Raw genomic sequence first — 20397 nt, 5'->3', positions numbered from 1 at the left:
TTCTGACTGAGCGGGACTGTACTCCAATCATAAAGCCCTTCTCATCCATATTATATATATGTCGCGGCTCTACTTTATATTGATCGATTTTTTGGCGTAGAAGCTCGAAGTAGAGCTGATATTTCTTTTCTGAATCAGCTCGGCGCCGGCTACGATCGATTGGCGTGGTGCGCTTGAGTATAACGAGATGCGAGTTACGATGAACAAAGCGATCAACCCAGTGATATCCGAGCTGCTTCTGAGCTAGCTGCGACGCGATATTTCGAATGATACTCCGTGTGGGTGCTAGGCCTCGCTTAGTGAGTCTATCGATATAGTCGATAAGCTCAGCTTCATGTTGTGGGTGGACTGCCTGCTGGTTTTGTGCAGCTGCTTGTCTGGAGCGAGAAATACCTCGGTGGCGGCGGCTCAGCGTTCCTGGGTCAACACCATATTTTTTTGCAATTTGAGAATACACAAGTTTTTCATTAGGCTTCAAAGCGTTAATAGCAGCAAGCGCAGCGTCAATTGATTGCATTGTGGTCACGTTATGGGTGGTTGAAGTGGATGGAATAATTGGTGTTGGAGGACGTAATCCGGCGTTGGCCCGTCCGCGGCGTTGGCCCGTCCGGCACCTCTACGATCACATCCTTGACTTGGCACTTTCACCTGCAGGAACGCCCAACCTGCAATGCCTAAGTAACATGTCCTGGCGACTTTCGTCATTATTGCGTCTGCCGAGAATGAGTAGCATCTTCCTTTCCCATATACAGATGATGCTACATGTAGCTCGTGCGTGCAATCGTCCACACCTGAACCATGTACATGGCTAGGGACAGAGCTGTAATTAAAGTCATCTTTACAGGAATGATCAGCAGGCATCTTGTAGTTCTACTTACGTTGAATTAACGGCTTCCTGCGACTGGGTCAGAACCGTTCTACTAAACTTCGTTGCCCCTTCAGACAGGCCCCTCAGACTTGCAGTGTTTCGGTATTTTGCCTGGAGCAGTTTATTCGGACACAATATCGTTTTCAAATAGCTGTGTCAATGGCAAACAATCAATAGAAAACTTGTCAATGTCTCTTAGACACACGGTCAGTATAGGCAAATTGACATGGAATATCAAGCCCAAGAGTTACTACCACTGTGGAGGCAAGTAGCTCCCGGTTAACGGTAGTTCAGGTGATCGTCATATTAGACAACTGGTCTCTTATAAGAAGATGGCAGCACAGATATATAGTGTAGGCACACACTCTATTCTTACTCAAGGCAAGCTCAGCAACAAAGAAGATGATACCTAAGGCGCTTGGTAAGCAGTGTTCAGATGTGCGATAACTCTCAGAGCGCAGAAATTTCAATACGCAATTATGGAGAATATCCATTGACACCTGAGTGTCATGTCGAGCCTAAGTGTGCAATTGTCAGGATATTGTTCAAGAGTGGAAAGGAAGTGGAGATAGTCAGATTCGTTTCGATGTTGGCATACAAACCCATGAAGGTCTCTTTTTTTCTTTTTTTTTTGCGTGTGTCATACTAAAGAGCAGAGAGTTTTCCTGCTAGTACCTTGTCAAGTAGCAAAACTACTGTACATTAACATCACGTTCATCCATACAGGTTGTTACCGTCGACGCCTACGCGTCCTGCCCAGTCCTCCCCAACATAATATCATCTTACCACTGATGTTTCTTTAGACCGTCGAGTAGAGCTCATCAACGTTCAGTCTCGTACGGGAGTTGTAGGGGGGTATCAAACAAACAGATGACCTGAAGCGGGCGCTTGAGGGCTTGCGTCGAATGGATGATTGTGTAATATCGTTTCCTTGGTCAGCGACAGACCATGATACCTAGTGGCATTGCAGCGTACAGTCCGGCTGTAGCTCGACCACTGTTGGCGCAGTCGTGGTTCTGTCGGTCTCAGCTGCGAGCAGCAATTTCCAGGAGGAACTGTCAGCCGCATGATCCACCGGCAGCCACCACCTTGCGTAGATTATTTTCTTTTTCCCATAGGCGACCTGGTTCCTGGTTCCAGGTGCGTGGTAATGGCCTTGGCGGTTTGCACGACTCCAATCTCTAGCCTTTAGCTCCCACCATCTTTCTAACATGCGCCGTCTTCCACCCTCTTGACATCTCCAGGTGCCCGGCAAGACTGTTCTTGGATGCTCCAATCTTTCTTCTGTAGCATCACCATCAGCCCATGTCTACGTCGACATCAGCCTCGCCCTCGTCCTCGCCCTCGCCCTCGCCCATGGCATCTATCAGTTCGCTCTCTCCACTCTCTCCGCTCGTCTCTTCGCTATCGCTGTCCTCGTCAACGATTTTGCCCTCAACTTCACATTTTCTTGCAAAGCAGCACCCTTCCTTTTCGTCTTTTGCACCAATACCTATGCCGACATACATGCCCTGTCTGACTTCTTCGATGATCTTGTCGATGTCGACGGTGCATCCACTGTCGTTGTCGTAGATTATTTTCTTAGCGCGGCTGTTGGCTGCTGACTTAGTTGAGTGCACGGAGATGATGTGCGTGCTGCCAATATTGGCCTCGAGACTTTGTGCTGTCGGGTAGCAAGTGTCGGTAACAATGTAGATGATGTGGGGGCCGGATGGCGAGTTTGTCGTTCTGGTGGGCGGCCTGGTGGACAGCGGGGGCGGTATCTCAATGCTTTGTTGAATGTACGAGTCGCCAATGTTGTGGGTATGGGGCGTGGGCGTTGGACCGTCTTTGGCGTCGATGCAGTGTGGACAGTAGTGACTGCTGGCCTCGGACGCTGTGCTGGAGGTCTGGCGTGCGTTGGACGCCATGGCTGCTGCTGACTGATAGCGGCAGTAGGGTGGGGGTGGGCAGTGGGATGACAAGGTCGAAGATGGGTGTAAAGTAAAAGGGATTGCAGCAAAGCAAACAAAAAAATGAGGATCAAAAGAAGGTTGCCAAAATCATAAGAGAAGATGTGTGCAAGAGAAGCCCCTGCTCGAGTGCAGCCGCTGGAGGGCAACAAAAGCGAGGGTGCTGGTGTGTCGGTTGGGCAATTGCAAAATTCACGATGCTTTGCACATGGGATTTTGCACAAACCGGGGAGGGGTTTTGGAAATCATCGATGCGCGGCTAGACCGCATTGTTTAATTTATAGTCTGGCGCAGTTTCCTGCGTGTGGCTTTGAACTCGTCTCCGCGGAGGGCTGGCAGTTGATGGAGAGAAAGAAAGCAAGACGATGGTGAAGGAAGCAGAGAGAAGAAGAGAGCAGAGGCTGGAGAATTGTGCATTTCTAAGCTCACCTGTTCTGCCCTCGTCGTGGTGGTGCGACTCTGCGTGTGGCTATTCTCGCGAGCGTCCTCAGCTGTTGCGACAACTACCCGCATGTTTTTTGTCGCCACCCAGAGACCCAACTCAATCGTACCCAAGCCTGGCATTGGGTGGAACGTTCCAGGTTTTTCTTTTCTTTTCTTTTCTTCTCCCGTCTCTTTTGGCAATCTCTTCTTTCGCGCCGATTACACGGCCAGGTTTGCGCGGCCCGAGCGCGTGGGAGGTGGCCCTGAGCATTGCGTGTTCAATGGCGGTCGGTGGCGGCGGTGCTACTCCCCCGACCGACTCCGCCGTCGCCACCAAGGGAGTGGAAAGAGAGGTGCGGAATGCAGGGGAGTGGAGTGGACAAGGCATGGCATGGAGCGGGACGCAAGAACAAAACTGTCGTGAACGGCCTTTTTCCTTGTTTTGCACCGTATGTGCAGCAGCGATCGACTAGGATCTAGATTGGAGATCGTCTCCTGCCCTTCCGATCCCCCCGCCCTTCTCCCTCCGCTCGACCCGTTGCCCGTTGCCCGTTGCCCGACTGTTCTGGCCCATGAAAGAGCCCTATGGTGTGGGTGCGAAGGACGGCGGGCGACACAAGCCTCATCCACGCACTACTTGACCCGGGCCTGGGCCTGATTAATGCGGGACGTGTGGCGGCGACGAGAGGTGAAGCCGTGCTAGTGGCGTATCTCGTGTCTGCCAGAGAGAGACGCAATCGGACCCTGCATCGTTGCCCAACGCCCATGTCCCAGTGCATAACAGCATATCATTGCGGCCCGGATGCTGTGGATACGCATGTGGCGCCAACTTGGCCATGGGACTGACAGAAAATGCTCCGTCAAGTCGATCCGGCTGTTCCTTCCGATGCATGTCTGTGCATGGCAGTGCTGGTCCGCAAAGTTAATAACCATCCTCATCTTGCACGCTTATCTAGTGTCATGTGGACGCTCCGTCCGCTCATCCTGCCACTCCATGTACTCTATACTTACCTACGCCACACTTTTAGCATGCATCATCACAGCACCCCTTCTCCCCGCCAACATGCACCTATTCAGAAACACATTATAGATAATCACACAGATGAAACCTATTCCACTCTGCCGTTATACTGATACCCCCGTGTGCCATACAAAACCTAGCGCCGCCCGCCCCACACGCTGCTAATACATGTCCCTCCCTATAGTAAAAGAAAAAAAGGTGAGAGGGAGGTACAACTGACTGCCATACAGGCGCCATGCCAACAAGAATCGAATCTCTTACTCCGCCTCTTGCGTCGCCGTCTTAGCCTCACTGGCAGGCTGAGCCTCCTCTTGACGCTCCACAATGCTCTTCTCCTTTTCTTGGTCCTCAGCCACTTCCACAGTCGGCGGCACCTCACTAGCCTCAACTGCCGCACCTTGCTCCCGGGTTTCTGGATTTTGGCCCTCGACATCAGGGTGAGGAGGCGCAACACCATGTTCCTCGGCCTCATCGTGCGACTCAATTAGCTCATCGAAAACCTCGTTGCCTTCGTCATCAATAAGGCGCGTCCGCGTCTCATAGCGCGTCTTGAAGCTAACCTTGCCCTTGAGTGCTTCCACCTCTGCATCGTCAAGGACGCGGCCCTTTTCGTCGCGATACTCAACACGCTCTTCCTTCGCAATAATAGGCATGTTCTGAGGAGCGTCCTGGGGTGGGGCCGAAACTGCCGCTTCATCAACGACGCCTTCCTGCTTGACCACCTCCGGCTGCTGTTTTGGCTGTTCAGGCTGGACATTGAGAACGGGGGGTGCAGCCGGCGCTGATGACGGCACAGATGCTGATGCTAGAGGTTCACTCTGGGTGTATGCTTCGTACTGTAAACTGTCAGATTGAACTCATCATACCACGTCCAATTAGCTTACCGAAGCGAGGAAGTTGTTGCACTCCCAGTCCCAGCTGTTGAAAAGCTTGACGCTGTTGCATGCATCCTTAGTCCATGGGTTGCCGTATGCGAGCGGTGAGAAAATTGTGAAGACCATGATGGCAACCGCTAGGAAACCGACGGCTGCTGCTTGGCCAATAGCAGGATATTGCCTGAGTCCAAACACGCTGAACCGGTAGCTTACAAAATCAAAGATCTGACAAAGCGCAAGAATGGCAAAATACAAGGCCGGAAGGTAGTGGTGTAAGAACAATTGGCGCGCCATTAGGTAGAAAGGGAAGTAGTGGAACGCCCACCCTAGGATGCTCATGCCCACTTCATAGTCGAAACGCTTGAACACGACGTTGTTGTAGTCGCGGTAGCCACGCTGCCATCGGAGAATGGCAATGCCCTTGATGGCAACGTAGAGAGCAATCAGCGCTGTGGAGCTCCACCAGATGACAGGATTTCCAATAAGGTAGATTTGGCGGTGGTTTTTGCCCCAGAAGTTGATGCCTCGGCGGAGGATAGGCCATGAAGGAGGACGAGAATCCCAGGCGTGCGACTCCGTCAGACCGGCGTTCGTCTTCCACATGACCTTTTGCAACTCCCAGAACTTCCCAAAAAAGCCAGGGTTGCGGTAGTTGACCTTCTCCACTTCCCCGTCCACCATTAGTGGATGCACGTTGCCCTCAATGTACCATATGCTGTTGGGCAGGGTACCTTGCTTGGCACACGTAACCTCTTGTTGCTCGAAGCCCCACTCGGGAAGTTTGACCTTGTGGGAGAATAGTGCGCAACCAGTCATCACATGGATCAGCCTAAACTTGGACTGGATGGTACGAAGGCGCTTCTTAGCCTCAGCTCCATCCGACTTGCTCGGAATAATCTCAACGCGGAAGAGATCGTTCGCGTCGCCCTCAAAACCTTGGTAGCCATACGCCGAGACCTCATTCTGCCAATCTGCTTCGGTAACAGGCGGGCGAACATCGTGAGAGTGGAGACGTCGGTCGGTAGTGATGTGGTAGAGACGAATGACGGCGCCGTTTTCAATATGAAAGGGGCCTACGCCGTCCCAGGCTTTCGGGCTAGTCAAGTTAGGGCCAGTGTAGTCTTCTGGCATAATTGGCAGAGTCTGGTTTTCCAAGATCCAAATGTTGTTCTCGTCCTTGTGAGGATAGAGGGTGATCTGCTGTTGCTTGCTTCCGGTAGGGTACATGTGGCTGTGAGAATGAAGATACCCGCCCTGCGTGTTCCAATGGCGCAGGGAGACACGGCTTCCATACGCAACATCTGCCGGCACATCTTGCATGCCCTTGGAGTTCAAAGTTGCCTGGAACTCAGAAGACATGAACCCATCACCCTCGCCAGGATTAACAAGGCAGAGAAAATGAATTCCAAACATGGCCATGTAGAAGGAGACGGGAATCACAACCAAGCAAAATAGCCGTGCGAAGAAGTGCTTGAACCACAGCCTCGGTGTTACGTTCTTGTGGTCTCCAAGTAGAACCCATAGTTGGACAAGTGTCAAACTGCCGACCCAAGCGATGGTGAACAGGCCAACCCACTTGACACTGACAGTTGCACCAAGTCCAAGACCAGTAGCAGCCAGCCAGAACCACCACAATGGCTTGAAGGCCTTGGCGGGCCCTTGTTCGTGTTGGTTCATGAAGCAGGTCCATGAGAGCGCGGTAAGGGCAGTGAAGATGATGAGCGGGGAGTCGAGCAAAATGAGGCGGGACTGGGTGACGAGAGCGTTATCTTGAACAGGTCAGCATTAGGTGCAACAGCGGCTACAACTAGCGTCTTACCGAAAATGACGAGACCTGCACCCAACGCTGCTGTGGTGGTGCGACATCCAGCAGCCTTTAGGGTCAGAAACATGGTCGGAATGGTTAAGACACCGCAGATGGCGGGCAACAGGCGCATAGTGACATAGGGGACATTTGGCTCAAGATAGTCCTTGCCAATGTCCTTGAAGTCAAAGTTTCCGTCAAATCCGCCCAACCATCCAGCCAGGGTAATGAGGAGCTTTGCAAGCGGCGGGTGGACATCCATGAAGAACCTGCCCTTGATGTATTTCGAGGCAAATCCACCGAAGCTACAATGACCCTGTCAAACCCCATTCACAAAAGCCATATCAACAAGAATGACTTACTGGACCTCGTCAAAGACAACGCTGGTCGGCTGCTGGATCCTGAAGAGCCTTACAGCAACTGCAATGGCGATCAGTACGGCCAGCAACGACCAGTCGGAGCCCGGAAGGCTGAAGATGTCATTGTCCTTCACACCCTCGGAGGCGTAACTTCGAACCTTCTGCCCGGACTGCTGCTTTCTGCCGTTCCGCGATCGTGATCGGGACTTTGATCTACCCGAACGGCGCGATGAGGGCTTCTCGCCCAGGTAGGCATTGGATGCCGAAAGGCTCGCCATGGCGGCGGCGTACTAAGTAGGTGTTGCGTGGCCCGACTAAGGTGGGAGATGGTGATGAGGGTTGGGGGGAACCTTGCAGCGCTTCTGCTGTAGTGTAGGCAATGGGCACTCGGGCCTCTTAGTCGGAAAAGGAAGAGTTAATGAAAGTGAGAAGGAGGTCCCATCAATGTGAAGGGTGAAGGGTGGGGGCCGCAATTGTAGTTGCGGCGATACAAGCCAGGGGGAAAGAGGGTTCCCGCGAGGAGTAGTGCTGCGTACCAATTGACCCTTGTTGCAAGCTGTTCCTTACTACGCGGCCTTGCCGAACTGGGAAACGAAGAGCTGAATATGGATCGGGGTACTTGGTCGACTTGTATTCGCCATGTCATCTAGTAGATTCGAGAGAACAAGTCGTCCTAAAATTAGACCCTCGACTCGGTCCTGCACCGAGAGTTTTGACAGCCGTCGATGAGCCGAGACGCGTCTAGCATTTCACCGACTGCCTCAGCCTTGCCAGTGTCAATGTGGCTGGAGTGTGGCTAGAGTGAGGCTAAGATCCGGATTGGAACAACTAGATGATCCGGCCAGGAGCCTACCATGCCATCCTGGAACTTTGCGACGCTGCCGCATCGCGAACCTGCACCGCTGCTACTCGACCACCCGCAATATCCATACGCGTCGCGTGCAAATAGTGGCACGTGAGTAATCGCGATTTGTTCTTTTGCTGGCGCCGACCTACGTACCACGCGATTCGCCATTATTCTACCACGACCTCTCTTGCGACTCATCAAGATCGCTCGCAGCCAAGTTCCCTACCAACACATACCGCCATGGCCAACCCCAACGGTGATGCCGCTCCAGCCGGCGTCGTCGAGCTCGACGTGAAGCCCCCCTCGAACATGGTTATTCCCCCGCCCGGTGTACGCGAAGCCGTAGCAAAGACTGCTGATTTCATTTCCCGTCGAGGCGAACAACACCTTGTAGGAATGAAGCAACGTCTCACCGCCGACCCCTCCACGAAGACCAACTTTGGCTTCGTCTTGGAAGATGATCCGTACAACGCCTATTTCTTGTGGTATTTGCAGCAGCTGAGGGAGGGCCATGGGCGCTCCTCGGACAAAAACTCCAAGCAAGCCGTGGATAACAAGCCCAAGGGCCCCCCCGAACCGCCCAAGTTCCGCTTTTCGGCCCGTATGCCTAACATCAACGCCAAAGATCTGGAAGTGCTAAAACTTACTGCTCTGTACACGGCGCGCGTGGGTGAGAATTGGCTAAAGGATTTGCGCAACCGTGAGTTGGGCAATTATCAGTTTGACTTTCTCAGACCAAATCACAGCTATTTCCAGTTTTTCCGATCGCTCGTCGAACAATACAAGATCCTGCTTGAAGAAGAGGCGACGGTCGAGGCACGTATCCAGGAGCTACAGCACAACATCAAAAATCGGTTTCACGTGTTGGACCGCGCAAAGGGTCGCGCTGAGTATGTCAAATATGTGAATGCGCAAAAGGAGAAAGAAGAGAAGAAGGTAGAAGCCGAGAAGCAGGAGTATGCGACCATTGACTGGCATGACTTCAGCGTCATTGCGACAGTCATCTTTGATGAGGCTGATGATGCTGCGGATCTTCCCCCACCCGCTCAGCTGAATGATCTACAGTCCCAGTCTCTTGAACAAAAGGCCGCCGTTTCATTATCTACACGTCGTCTGGAGGAGGCTATGCCCGACGATGTCACCTACTACAATGTCACTCAGCAGCAGGTACCACCGCCTCCAATGCAACCAAATTACGCACCAACTGCACCACCCGTGCATTCGCCGTACGGTGCATCGCCATATGCGCCTCCTCCGATGCCCGATTACCGAACACCAGCGCAGATATCGCGCGAAGAGGAGCAGGCGCGGTTGGCCAAGGAACGCCAGGCAGAAAGCGAGCAGCGCGCACGCGCACAGGCTGCTGCCAGAGGAGCGCCTGGTCGCATCGTCACAGACTACGTCCCCCGCGTCGCCACAAAGAAGGCAAACGTACCAATGGCCGTGTGCCCTAACTGCAAGCAGCAAATTCCTTCCAACGAGATGGATGAGCACATTCGAAGTAAGCAGATTTCCGTACCTTTTACATGCTTAGGAATGTCGTATGCTAATGCTCTTTCGCAGTTGAATTGCTCGATCCGCGCTGGAAAGAACAACGTGACAAAGCCGAAGCTCGATACTCCACGACGATCAATACCGCCGACGTTGCAAACAATCTCAAGCGTTTCGCCAGTCAGCGTGAAGACATATATGACGGTGCCACTGGCCAATCAATATCTGCAGAAGAAGAGGCTCGGAGGAAGAAGGCTGCAATATCATATGATGGACAGCCAGATCCTGCAAAGGACGCTGCCCGCTTATCGCAGATGCAGAGCATGAACGTCCAGGAGCAGCTTCGAAGGATACAGGAAAAGCACCGCCAGTAGAGCGCATGTATTTGTAGGTCTTTCTTTTCCTTTCCCGGATACCACTGTCATTCTAGAAATCGATTCATTTGCATTGAGTGGCGTTTGGGAAGTACGGGCAGATAGACCCGGCCTGATTGGGTTCGAAGAGAGATTAAAATGGACTTTTGTGTAAAACAAGACCGGCCTATTGGCCTGGTCACCGATGTTGTAGCTGCGAATCTCTAATGAATACGTATGAACTCAAATTCAGTCACCGAAAATATTGATTTTCTTATGTATAGTTGCGTAGTGAAATCGGTCGAGTACAAGCGCGAGCGGGCTGTGGCGGAGCTGTGATGCGGCTCGGACTTTCGAAGCTTTCCTCCGACCTGTGTCAAAACCTATGACCTAACCAGCGACTTTTATCGTAAGCGCAACGCTCGACATCTGTGTACTGCCTCCCACACACACAAGAAATCATGTCATTAGCACAAGCAACCAAAGGCGATGTTGCCTATCAGGTGCGCTCTCTGGTACGTATTCGCGTCACTGTAGTTCTCCAAGCATCCCCGCGTTACCAGAACCACCGTGTGGCATTGCTGCCTTGTTTCTGTTCGTTTTACTGTGATCCTTGGAACTTCGGTACTATTCATCGCTCGAGTGCGACAAATGACTGCCTTGCGGTATGAAGATTACCTGCTGACTTGCTACGTGAATAGTATCGGTCGTTGTTACGCCAGAGCAACCAGTTCGCTGCCTATAACTTCCGCGAATACGCCAAACGGAGAACACGCGATGCCTTTCGGGACAACAAAGATGTGAAAGATGAGCGAGTCATACAAGAAATGGTACAAAAGGGCTTGAGTGAGCTACAAATGTTGAAGGTGAGTACACAATATTGAAGTTCAGCATGGTGTGTGGAGTGGGGAGACATGAAGGTATTCCTATGTAGAAGAGACGACACGCAAGGCAGTACGCAAGGCGACAAGTGGCATTGGAAGCGATAGGCTTTAGCGCGTAGACGATAATCAGAACAGAGGACAATACAGGGCGGAACCCACGCTGACACAAATCAACAGAGGCAAACAGTCATAAGCCAATTCTACCAGATCGATCGCCTAGTCGTTGAGGGTGGCAAGGAAGGCAAGCAAAAGGGAGATCGCAGCGATATCGTCAGAGTAAAAGACCAAGGGTGGGATTAAGCATAGTACGAGAGAAACGGGATGTTGACGATGAAAAGAGACGATCTTGTAACAACATTGCCCATATTGCACGAAAGGAAAGGCGATTGTGTGGCACCACGTTCGATTGAAAACGATCTTGCAAAGTCGAATGTATGTACTGTATTATATGGGGTTTGCCATTCGAGTCTCCCAAACGGAGTGATGGAATAACACCAAACCAACCTGTACATTTTAGCACCAATACTCTCAGCATGACAGATCACGTTTGCAAGCTCTCTCCCGCCCTAGAAGATGGTCTTACTTGGCAACCTATCGCAGCTGGATACAGTTGTCATGTTACTGCAGGAACAGGTTCCACGTGGATTTGCCGAGACTACCTTTGGAGAAACTTACATATATAGGGACATAAGACTCTCTCCCGTATATTTTATTGTATAACCTACATTTCTTATACTAACAGGAATTGATGTATGATACACTTCACTACCCAGCAGCCCAGGGTTGAAAGCCAACCAGGTTTGGTATAGTGGCGCACGGTTGCACCTTCCAGGTCGCAAACCGACGCGCCTCCCCTTCACGCATCGCGACTTCCCGTCGCATTGCGCCAACATCAATCCAACCTTCACCGCCTGTTTCTCGAGGCAGTCGCATATCACTATGGCTCCGGTACGTCATTTCTTTGCGTTATTGATAGAGATGCACATGCCCTCTGTTTTCGCGAGCCCGCATCCTTGCAGCATTTGAACGCGTGCGCAAGGCGCTCTTCTTGCGGCGCGCATCGCATACAGCATCATCATGCCTTCATTTCTAAACCGATACCATTTATTACGAGGCATGGGCCGAAAAAGGCAATCCGCGCTTCATCTTAGGCAGTCGTCAACAGATGATGACGAATGGGTTCCAAATGCAGGGTCGTCGACTGTACTGGCATATGATTGACGCACCCACTCATAAAACCAGACACACTCCTTTCCACTATGCAATGCAACAGATATGATGATTTCACCGGGTCGCAAGGCTAACATCACGTGACTAGTTCCGGAACAGAGACCGCTCCAACAGGTCGGGGCGTGGGCAGATAGAGCATAATGTCCTTGAAGGATTGCCCATTACCCAATATCGAGAAGCTGAAATTACTATTGAACCTCATTCTGCGGAAAACAAGCCCTTGGACAAAGATGCTTGGCCTGAATTACCAATGCCTCGGGATTCCCATATGCTCCCGGAACATTCTCAACAGCTCCTTCGAGCGGCTCGGTCTGGAAAGCTTTACAAACCCCCAGCGCCCCCAGAAGAAGACAATGAGATGAAAGATGAGGAAGAAGAGACTAAAGAAATTCGTACCGGATTCACCGTCAAGAAATACGTCAAGGTAGCACGCCATTTAGAAGGTCCAGAGCCAGAATACCTTGCCAAGAGAAGGAAGGGTCTCCCATCGCCATATGTCAGCACCCAAGTCGCACAGCCTGTGCTACGTGAGACAAAGGTAAAGAAGCTCGATGCAGAAGGCAATGTAGCTGTCTACAAGGTTCTTGTTCCAGAAGGGCAGTCGGTGGAGGGTGAGGTGCAGCCTACAGACGCTGCTATCGAAGTTGCACCAGCTACTGCTGCACCAGGAACGATCGTCGAGGGTATCGGTGTAGTGAATGCCGAAGGAATTGTTGTAGCCAACGATGTTGTGCAACAAACACCTCCCAGGAGACGGCCACCTCCTCCCAAGAAAGTCAAGCGTGGCGGTCCGGGTAGAGGCAAGAAGAAGGTTGTCTTTGCGGAAGGTGCGGCAGAGCAAGGGACCCCAGCATCGACTGCTGGTGGTGATGCACTCGAAGTGCCCGGTGTAAAACGAGAAGAGGGATCCGTAGCACCTTCAGATGGTGGAGATACGCCAATGGCTGATGCCGGAGGCCAAGACGATGAGGGCTCTGGTGAAGAGGGTTCTGAAGATGAGGATCATGACATGGAACGTACCTCAACGCCCGCAACTCCCCTGCGATCATCAGCCGCACCACCCAGTACATCTGCGATGGATATCTCAGATACTCCGGAAGCGGCCCCAAGTGAACCTGTCGTGGAAGCTTCTATAATTGTCCCAACAGAGCCTTCGGCAGAGACTTCTGTAATGCCTCTTGTCGAGGCTGACGTGGGGACTCCCATGGAAGTAACACCCTCGTTACCGACTGCCATTGAGCCATTACAAAGTGCCGGAGAGACCGAGACAGCAACTGTCAAAACTTCGACACCCGAGATCACCCAAGAAGCTCCAGGAAGTGGCAAGTCTAGCTCGCCAGACATGCCGTTATCTGCCATATCTCATAGCCGTCAAAACTCGCTCAATCATGTGTCAACTCCCGTGACTACCACCGAGATTGCCGTTCCCGAAGATACTCCGAATGAAGCCCCAGCTCCTCCAATAGAAGCGGATACCGCACCGGCGCCGACGGTCACGGCTGAACCTGAACCTGAACCTGCCCACGAGCCTGTACCCGCGCTTGCGCCTGGGTCTATACCAGAGCCTGTATCGGAGTCTGCACCAGAAGCTGTACCGGAGCCAGTACAAGAGCCCGAAGCGAAAATTGAGACCCTACCAGAGCCGCAGCCGAAGTCGGAACCAGCTCCAGAACCTGCGCCCGAGTCAATACAATCCCTACCTGATGCTCCTTCTCCACAGTCTTCCGAACCAGATCTCATGGGAAGTCTTGAAGAACAGCTTAAAAAAGACAACGATGATATGAACAAGTCACAAGGTGGCGAGAGTTGACATTTTTGTCTCCAGTATTACCCGCGTTCGGCTCAGCACGCGTCCATGGGCTTGGCTGCGAATTGAAGAAGACATCTGATTATGACGGTGTCATGAGTTGCCGCATTAGGTACATAATCAGGATACTCTCAGCGGCAGGTTACGCATATACCTGAGTCTTTCTAGATGGGCTAGCCAGACAACTGGAGATTGTACCTCTTGCTTAATCCTTCTTCCATCATATGGTATCTTTGCTCGTTGGATATGCAGATTCTTTTCAGGTGTTATGGGTCTTGTTGAACTGAAGTTTTGTGCACTGTTGTATTAATACGAACGAATGATAAAGAAATTCATCATGTCATTTAATATGCCTTTGATACTTTGCTATACATCACTGCGGTTGTTGTCACAACTATTGAACCTTTGGGGTTATCTACTTCAATCAGAGATGTGCATATCTGATAAGAAGGTTATATCTCCTATCACCTCATTACGTCATTTCCAGCTTTACCCGACGGGAACCCCTCACACCAGACTTGTTAATTCCGCATTCATACCATTTACTAACGCGATAAAGGCAGGTCCATTAACGAACCATCTACCGTTTCGTATAATATATATTTGTCCGCGAACGTGCAGAACACATAGGTACAACTATTCCTACGAACAATCCTTTCATACAAACAATTATGCCTTCAATAACTGAGACTGTAAAAGCACATCAACCAGATCTGGGTCCATACGAAGAACTCTGTAGGCACCATCTCTTCCGCCCAATAGAGATATCACTAATAGCGTATCAGACAAATGGTTTCACACTCACCCAGAGCTTTCATTCCAAGAAAAGACTACTGCAGATGCGATTGTTAAACACCTCGAGACCTTCAAAGTGTTCACCATTCATTCTTCCATTGGCGGCCATGGAATCGCTGCCAGTTTTTCAAATGGTCCAGGGAAAACCATCCTTTTGCGTGCTGATACCGATGCTCTCCCGGTTGAAGAGAAGACAGGGCTGCAGTACGCTAGTACAGCGCGCATGAAAGATCTTGATGGTGTTGAGAAGCCGGTCATGCATGCCTGTGGGCACGACATGCACATTACTTCGTTGCTCGCAGCTGCAGAGTGCTTGGTCAGATGCAAGGACGAGTGGAGTGGTGAGTTGATATTAGTGTTCCAGCCCGCCGAAGAGAGAGCAGGCGGAGCCCAGAATATGGTGTAAGTGTAGAGGGACTCCTACAGAATTTCACAAGGATTCTGATGAAGTCCAGTGATGACGGCCTATACAAAAAGGTCAAAGAACCAGACGTCGTAGTCGGAGCACACGTCATGCCTGAAAGAGCTGGAGTAATTGGCACAAAACGTGGTCTCATCGCCAGCTCAGCAGACAGATTTCAGTGCGTAGATAGTTTTCTACCACCTTTCCTAAGCTGACAATGTCATAGACTCCGCATCCCAGGTCGTCAAGCCCACGCCTCAACCCCCCATCGCAGTATCGATCCCATCTTACAAGCAGCATCCACGATCATGCGTCTCCAATCAATTGTGTCGCGCGAGGTTGACCCCCTGGACTTCGCCGTTGTAACCGTCTCGGCCTTCCACGCCGGCGACGCCGAAAACATCATTCCCTCGGAAGCCAACCTGAAAATCGACGTGCGCGCAGGTCTGCCCCAGACTCGCGAACGCGTTCTAGCAAGCGTAAAACGCATAATAGCTGCTGAAGCAGCTGCTTCCAACAATCCCTCTGAGCCCACACTAACGCCGACAACACAATTTCCCCTGTTGTTCAACGACGACGGTATCACCGATGCGCTGGAGCAGTCATTTTCCCAGCACTTCAAGCCCGGTAAAACGAGTTATCAGAACGACATTGCGAGGCTTCAAGGAAGCGAGGACTTTGGTATTTTGGCTACGGCGATTGGGAAACCGAGCTGCTTTTTCCTGTATGGAGGAATAGATCCCAAGGTATGGGACAAGGCGGAGGTAGAGGACAGGATGAGTGAAGATATCCCTGGAAACCATAGCCCGTTTTTTGCACCGGTCGTTCAGCCTACTCTTACTGTTGGCATGGAAGGGTATGTTGTTGCGGCATTGACGTTTTTGAGAAAGGGACAGTAGGTGAGAAGCTTTAAAAACATCAGTGATTTTATGATTGGTGGCGGTTGTTGATTCATCGGAAGATTTTTTGGTAAATCATGTGAAAGAATATGTGCTTGTCGAAGTTCTCGGATAAGCCTCTGCAAATGAAAGCATTTCGGTTTGGTCACGAAGTCACCGATAGCATAGAAACGGCTAAATTACGTTACTGAGAGCATCGGATTCTTAGTAACAAGAAAGCCACTGTAGATATGGGCATCGTGCCAGAGCCAGTTAGATATATTGAAGGCAGGGGAGGAGCGTTGTCATAACCTAATGAGAATTGAAGCAGCAGACTGCTGCCCCGCCCTTTCCCCACTCACATGCTCCCCAATGTTTCCCAAGTGGAATTCTATCCACATTTGACAACTAGGTTGCAGCGCCACTGTCTGGGTAGACATACTCCTCTTTATACGATATTATCAAATTGCTTCGTACTTATGACGTATAAACGACGATGCTGGGTAAACCTATTAAATCACTTAAAATCAACGCCCTGGGGACACCATCATCCTGCCAAGAAGTCTACCATTCACAATCACATTACTCATGACCATTTCTCACCAGGAAGACACCAAAAATGCTCCCGAAGAGCACCAGTTGCACCGCACCGGCTCATGGCTGCCATCCGACCACCGCGTGCACAAAAAATGGCTGAGAGACATCATAGAAAGGGTAGAAAACGACCCAAAAGATCTCCATCCAGTCATCCAAGAATTCAAAGATTTGATTGAGAAAAATACGCGTATCTACATCCTCGTCAACTCCATGTTCGAAGAGATACCCGCCAAGAAGCCGTACAAGCGTGACCCGGGCGGCCACAAGCAAGTCCGCGATTACCACCATATGCTGGCGCTTTTCAATCACATTCTTACTGCTGCGCCTGAATGGAGTGATCATGAGTATTCGGTTGGTGTGGTTGGGACGCCATTTAATGCTATTCTGGACTGGCCTATGGTGAGTACAACTGATGCATCTGGATATCTGAGTTGAACTAACATATCCGTTTCCTACTGGTAGGGCACACCATCCGGCTTCGCCTTCTTCCTCGACCCAGAAGTCAATAAGATGATCAAAAAAGTCCTAAACGCATGGGCCGAATTTCTCGCTTCACCAGATTCAGCGTACGTACTAGATAACAACCAGATCGGCTGGTTCAGCGACCACGGCACACACGATCTCGAACTGACCGCGAACGTTGGCCGCTCCTCCCACAAATTCGACGAGCTCTTCCAATGCGATCCGAAAAAGAAGCACCGCGGCTACACCTCCTGGGACCACTTCTTCACCCGCCTCTTCCACTCCGACAAGCGTCCCGTGGCCAGCCCCGATGACAACACCGTCATCGCAAATGCCTGCGAGTCAAAACCATACAAAGTGAGCCGCAACGTCGCACAGCGCGACCGATTTTGGATAAAAGGCCAACCCTACTCGCTCATGGACATGCTCGCCATGGACCCCCTGCACGAATACTTCATCGGCGGAACGATATACCAGGCCTTCCTTTCCGCGCTGAGTTACCACCGGTGGCACGCGCCCGTCAGCGGGACGATCAAGAAAGCGTATCTAGTCGAAGGTACCTACTTTTCCGAACCACTATTCGAGGGTCTCGGTGATCCTTCCACCAAGGGAGGTATTAGTGAAGAAGGTGAGAAAACAGGACAGGGATATCTTACTGCGACGGCTACGCGAGCGATCATTTTTATTGAGGCGGATAATTCCGATCTAGGGCTTGTGTGCTTTATGGGAATTGGTATGACGGAAGTGTCTACATGCGAGATCACAGCCAAAGAAGGGGAGCATGTTGAGAAGGGGGATCAGATTGGCATGTTTCATTATGGGGGGAGTACGCATTGCTTGATTTTCAAGAAGGGAGTGGAGTTGGAGGGGTTTCCTGATACGCAGGATGTGAAACATAACGTTCCTGTCAGGTCGAAACTTGCTGTTATTAAGAAGACTGGCTGATTGGGGTGGGAACTAGGAGGTATTGGAGTAAAGCTTCGTATCGCTGGTGCTATGAGACTTTGCTGATTGAATCATAGACCTACAAACCTTTTCTAAATGCATCTTCATATCGGGGGCCACATATAGTTTCTATAACAACACGAGTATTTTTTTGTGTGAATAAGAGCCGAGGGATATACATGAGTCTATGCTGATATGCACATGGCTTGTAACGTGAACGCTTATTCGGAAAAGTATATCAACAAGGAATTCGCAATCCATCACTTTGGCTTGGAACAGATGCTTACAATAGTACACCATACACGCGGTGTTCTCACACTTCATGGGAGCCGGCCAGGTGGCATAGCATGTCTGAGTATAAAGTAGGGCGTGAAATCACTGTAGGACAAACAGTGAGTATGAATTTGTCCCTTCAACCTCCCCATTGAAGCAAATATTGAAAGCTAACCCTATTTAGTCTGTGTTGAGGAGATGCTTAATGAAACGCTCTTGTATGCTGCAGTGATTTTACTAGATGCAATCGCAATGGTGTCTGCAGCACCTAGTTGATAATGATAACCAGACTCCGCTCACCGTTCACGGTGTTCTCATCTGAGTCGGCCTTCTCACCTCACACCTATTGTTCACAACACAATAGAGACAATAACAACACCACAACGGTGCTCAGTTGACTCACTTTAAGAAATTTAGGAAATTATCTTCACCCTCACTCCTAGCCTCCTTCATCATGAAAATTTTATGGCCACAGTATTTTCGAGGATACAGAGTCCTCAACACTAGAAATATTCTCAACTTCATCAACCTATCTGCTACCAATCTTCATACAACCTTGAACTTGGCTACACAGTTGATTTGACCATCTACTTTGACAAGCTGTATACTTCAACAAAAATCCTCAATCATGTCGGACACCAACCCCTTCCCACCATTTCCACCAGCAGTCACACTTGAAGAAGTGCAAGCAGCAACAACATCCTACCCAGCCACCTACTTCAACTCGCACATCCTCAAACTAAGCAGCTACCTTATTGACATCACCAATACGAGCACTCTTTTCGGAAAACCCGCCAACAACCCCTACACCCCTAGCCTCAACACTCTCTATCTCCGCCTGCAAAACGGCCAACTCCCTCCCAGTCGCCTCCCAGCAAGCTTCCAGACCCCCCAACATACTCAATCTCCAATCCACCTTCGCTCAGACAAACCAGCTGCTGAACGTCCCTTGGCCGACTTCGAAGATCTCTACTACGCCACTCTCTCTTTGATGCAAGAACTTCACCACCTCCTCACCATCCGCCTCCAGAGTGGCTTCAATACACTCTCTGACCTCGCTTGCGCGGGCGGTCCTACCTTGTCTTCCTTACAAAAAAGTCTAACGGCGTATTGGTCCTTCTTCAACGACGCGGCGTGCGCCAAGGCGCTCGACGATGCGGTGCGGGAAGCTCGCGTCAGGGCTATCCGGGAGGAGATTGTGAGACAAGTGGAAGTTGATGAGTTGGATATACAGGATGCGAGGTGCCAGTTGGCAGGGTTGTATGGGGAGGATGTATATGCGGGGGTTGAGGGGATGTGGTTTGTGAGGGATTGGGCGCCGGCGATGGTAGCGGTGTATTTGGAGGGGAGGTGGAGGGGGTTGTTGGATGCAGAGAAGGCAGAGAACGAGAGGATGATGGCGATGGTTAAGAGTGAGAAAGAGGGATCAGAAGGACAAGTTGCAACGGAGTGCCAGGAGGCTCAGAGTGAGATGGACGTGGATACGAACCAGTTCCCCGAGCAGAACCACGTCGAGCGGCTATCTCACGACACGAACCTACGCACCGAACCGCAGATATCTCAGAACCAACCCTTCGCTCACCACACCCCTGTTCATCACGCACAACTCCACCAAGTCGCACTACACCACCAACCCCTTTCCGCAGCCATCCACACAGAGCACGGTCCCATATACCCCGCCGACTTCGATATAATGCTCGAGTGGCAAGTCCGCAACCAGCGCGTGGCACAATACACAAACTACCTGCGTGCCCGCGCGAGCCAGGATGCGCAGCAGGCTATCCAGGGGACAAGGAATACTACAGGGGGTGGGAACAATGTTTGGAATAGGGATTTGAGTTCAGAAATGGATCGAAGAAATGAGTAATTTAGATTTTGCGATTTGAGAGGTTAAACAAGGGTGGGGAAGGAAATGGTTGAGGAAGAGGAAACAAAAGTGGATTATCGGCGTTTTGTAGGATAGGGGGATGGGGAAATGGGAGGTCTGGGGGATTATTAGGCAGGTAGTTGGTAAGATTCCAACTGCGTACTGGAGCAGTTGATTTCCTTTTCCTATACGCATGATCGTGCTTGAATCTTTTGTACGATCTGAATATCAAATGGCGTCACTCTCTTTTGAAGTTGATTATC

General features: G+C 50.9%; 10 protein-coding genes across 10 annotated transcripts; 7 read left to right on the top strand and 3 right to left on the bottom strand.

The window, feature by feature from the left end:
- Position 1: 1 nt before the first annotated feature.
- On the bottom strand, positions 2 to 517 carry COCSADRAFT_64488 (uncharacterized protein; the record flags this gene model as incomplete). The annotated part of the gene is made up of 1 exon (XM_007700272.1): positions 2 to 517. A coding segment is annotated over one exon (516 nt), but the record flags the coding sequence as incomplete, so codon positions are not given.
- Positions 518 to 2199: 1682 nt separating this feature from the next.
- COCSADRAFT_71565 (uncharacterized protein) lies at positions 2200 to 2736 on the bottom strand (the record flags this gene model as incomplete). The annotated part of the gene is made up of 1 exon (XM_007700396.1): positions 2200 to 2736. A coding segment is annotated over one exon (537 nt), but the record flags the coding sequence as incomplete, so codon positions are not given.
- Positions 2737 to 2982: 246 nt separating this feature from the next.
- On the top strand, positions 2983 to 3881 carry COCSADRAFT_305553 (uncharacterized protein). The gene has a single exon (XM_007700395.1). It carries the CDS (start codon positions 3186 to 3188, stop codon positions 3714 to 3716), a length of 531 nt encoding a protein of 176 aa, XP_007698585.1. The 5' UTR covers positions 2983 to 3185; the 3' UTR covers positions 3717 to 3881.
- Positions 3882 to 4521: 640 nt separating this feature from the next.
- COCSADRAFT_159090 (glycosyltransferase family 39 protein) lies at positions 4522 to 7580 on the bottom strand (the record flags this gene model as incomplete). The annotated part of the gene is made up of 4 exons (XM_007700394.1): positions 4522 to 5100; positions 5149 to 6908; positions 6959 to 7248; positions 7306 to 7580. The coding sequence occupies 4 exons, from the start codon at positions 7578 to 7580 to the stop codon at positions 4522 to 4524; spliced, it is 2904 nt and encodes a 967-aa protein (XP_007698584.1).
- A 522-nt stretch (positions 7581 to 8102) lies between these two features.
- Positions 8103 to 10253, top strand: COCSADRAFT_35489 (uncharacterized protein). Its single transcript, XM_007700134.1, has 2 exons — positions 8103 to 9650; positions 9713 to 10253. The coding sequence occupies exons 1-2, from the start codon at positions 8390 to 8392 to the stop codon at positions 10012 to 10014; spliced, it is 1563 nt and encodes a 520-aa protein (XP_007698324.1). The 5' UTR covers positions 8103 to 8389; the 3' UTR covers positions 10015 to 10253.
- Positions 10254 to 10382: 129 nt separating this feature from the next.
- COCSADRAFT_35488 (uncharacterized protein) lies at positions 10383 to 11443 on the top strand. The gene is made up of 3 exons (XM_007700133.1): positions 10383 to 10508; positions 10695 to 10859; positions 11055 to 11443. The coding sequence occupies exons 1-3, from the start codon at positions 10455 to 10457 to the stop codon at positions 11175 to 11177; spliced, it is 342 nt and encodes a 113-aa protein (XP_007698323.1). The 5' UTR covers positions 10383 to 10454; the 3' UTR covers positions 11178 to 11443.
- Positions 11444 to 11751: 308 nt separating this feature from the next.
- COCSADRAFT_35487 (uncharacterized protein) lies at positions 11752 to 14294 on the top strand. The gene is made up of 2 exons (XM_007700132.1): positions 11752 to 11825; positions 12196 to 14294. Exons 1-2 carry the CDS (start codon positions 11817 to 11819, stop codon positions 13915 to 13917), a joined length of 1731 nt encoding a protein of 576 aa, XP_007698322.1. The 5' UTR covers positions 11752 to 11816; the 3' UTR covers positions 13918 to 14294.
- Positions 14295 to 14486: 192 nt separating this feature from the next.
- On the top strand, positions 14487 to 16339 carry COCSADRAFT_35484 (uncharacterized protein). Its single transcript, XM_007700131.1, has 4 exons — positions 14487 to 14649; positions 14700 to 15111; positions 15165 to 15290; positions 15339 to 16339. The coding sequence occupies exons 1-4, from the start codon at positions 14586 to 14588 to the stop codon at positions 16009 to 16011; spliced, it is 1275 nt and encodes a 424-aa protein (XP_007698321.1). The 5' UTR covers positions 14487 to 14585; the 3' UTR covers positions 16012 to 16339.
- A 185-nt stretch (positions 16340 to 16524) lies between these two features.
- Positions 16525 to 18298, top strand: COCSADRAFT_189243 (uncharacterized protein). Its single transcript, XM_007700393.1, has 2 exons — positions 16525 to 16986; positions 17050 to 18298. Exons 1-2 carry the CDS (start codon positions 16579 to 16581, stop codon positions 17992 to 17994), a joined length of 1353 nt encoding a protein of 450 aa, XP_007698583.1. The 5' UTR covers positions 16525 to 16578; the 3' UTR covers positions 17995 to 18298.
- Positions 18299 to 18895: 597 nt separating this feature from the next.
- Positions 18896 to 20062, top strand: COCSADRAFT_73280 (uncharacterized protein; the record flags this gene model as incomplete). The annotated part of the gene is made up of 1 exon (XM_007700392.1): positions 18896 to 20062. A coding segment is annotated over one exon (1167 nt), but the record flags the coding sequence as incomplete, so codon positions are not given.
- Positions 20063 to 20397: the final 335 nt, after the last annotated feature.

Source organism: Bipolaris sorokiniana (genome assembly GCF_000338995.1).
Source record: "Bipolaris sorokiniana ND90Pr unplaced genomic scaffold COCSAscaffold_5, whole genome shotgun sequence".
In the NCBI taxonomy this organism is placed as follows: Eukaryota; Fungi; Ascomycota; class Dothideomycetes; order Pleosporales; family Pleosporaceae; genus Bipolaris; species Bipolaris sorokiniana.
This window is presented reverse-complemented; position numbering and strand designations above follow the sequence as displayed.

Excerpts from the sequence above, each read along its gene's own strand:
- COCSADRAFT_35488 (XM_007700133.1), top strand. The coding sequence starts at position 10,455 with ATGTCATTAGCACAAGCAACCAAAGGCGATGTTGCCTATCAGGTGCGC. Across the intron at positions 10,509-10,694 it reads CCTATCAGGTGCGCTCTCTG|TATCGGTCGTTGTTACGCCA; the intron begins GTACGTATTCGC and ends CTACGTGAATAG. Across the intron at positions 10,860-11,054 it reads GTGAGCTACAAATGTTGAAG|AGGCAAACAGTCATAAGCCA; the intron begins GTGAGTACACAA and ends ACAAATCAACAG.
- COCSADRAFT_189243 (XM_007700393.1), top strand. The coding sequence starts at position 16,579 with ATGACCATTTCTCACCAGGAAGACACCAAAAATGCTCCCGAAGAGCAC. Across the intron at positions 16,987-17,049 it reads CTATTCTGGACTGGCCTATG|GGCACACCATCCGGCTTCGC; the intron begins GTGAGTACAACT and ends TCCTACTGGTAG.
- COCSADRAFT_35484 (XM_007700131.1), top strand. The coding sequence starts at position 14,586 with ATGCCTTCAATAACTGAGACTGTAAAAGCACATCAACCAGATCTGGGT. Across the intron at positions 15,112-15,164 it reads GGCGGAGCCCAGAATATGGT|TGATGACGGCCTATACAAAA; the intron begins GTAAGTGTAGAG and ends GATGAAGTCCAG. Across the intron at positions 15,291-15,338 it reads AGCTCAGCAGACAGATTTCA|ACTCCGCATCCCAGGTCGTC; the intron begins GTGCGTAGATAG and ends ACAATGTCATAG.
- COCSADRAFT_35489 (XM_007700134.1), top strand. The coding sequence starts at position 8,390 with ATGGCCAACCCCAACGGTGATGCCGCTCCAGCCGGCGTCGTCGAGCTC. Across the intron at positions 9,651-9,712 it reads GATGGATGAGCACATTCGAA|TTGAATTGCTCGATCCGCGC; the intron begins GTAAGCAGATTT and ends GCTCTTTCGCAG.
- COCSADRAFT_305553 (XM_007700395.1), top strand. The coding sequence starts at position 3,186 with ATGGTGAAGGAAGCAGAGAGAAGAAGAGAGCAGAGGCTGGAGAATTGT.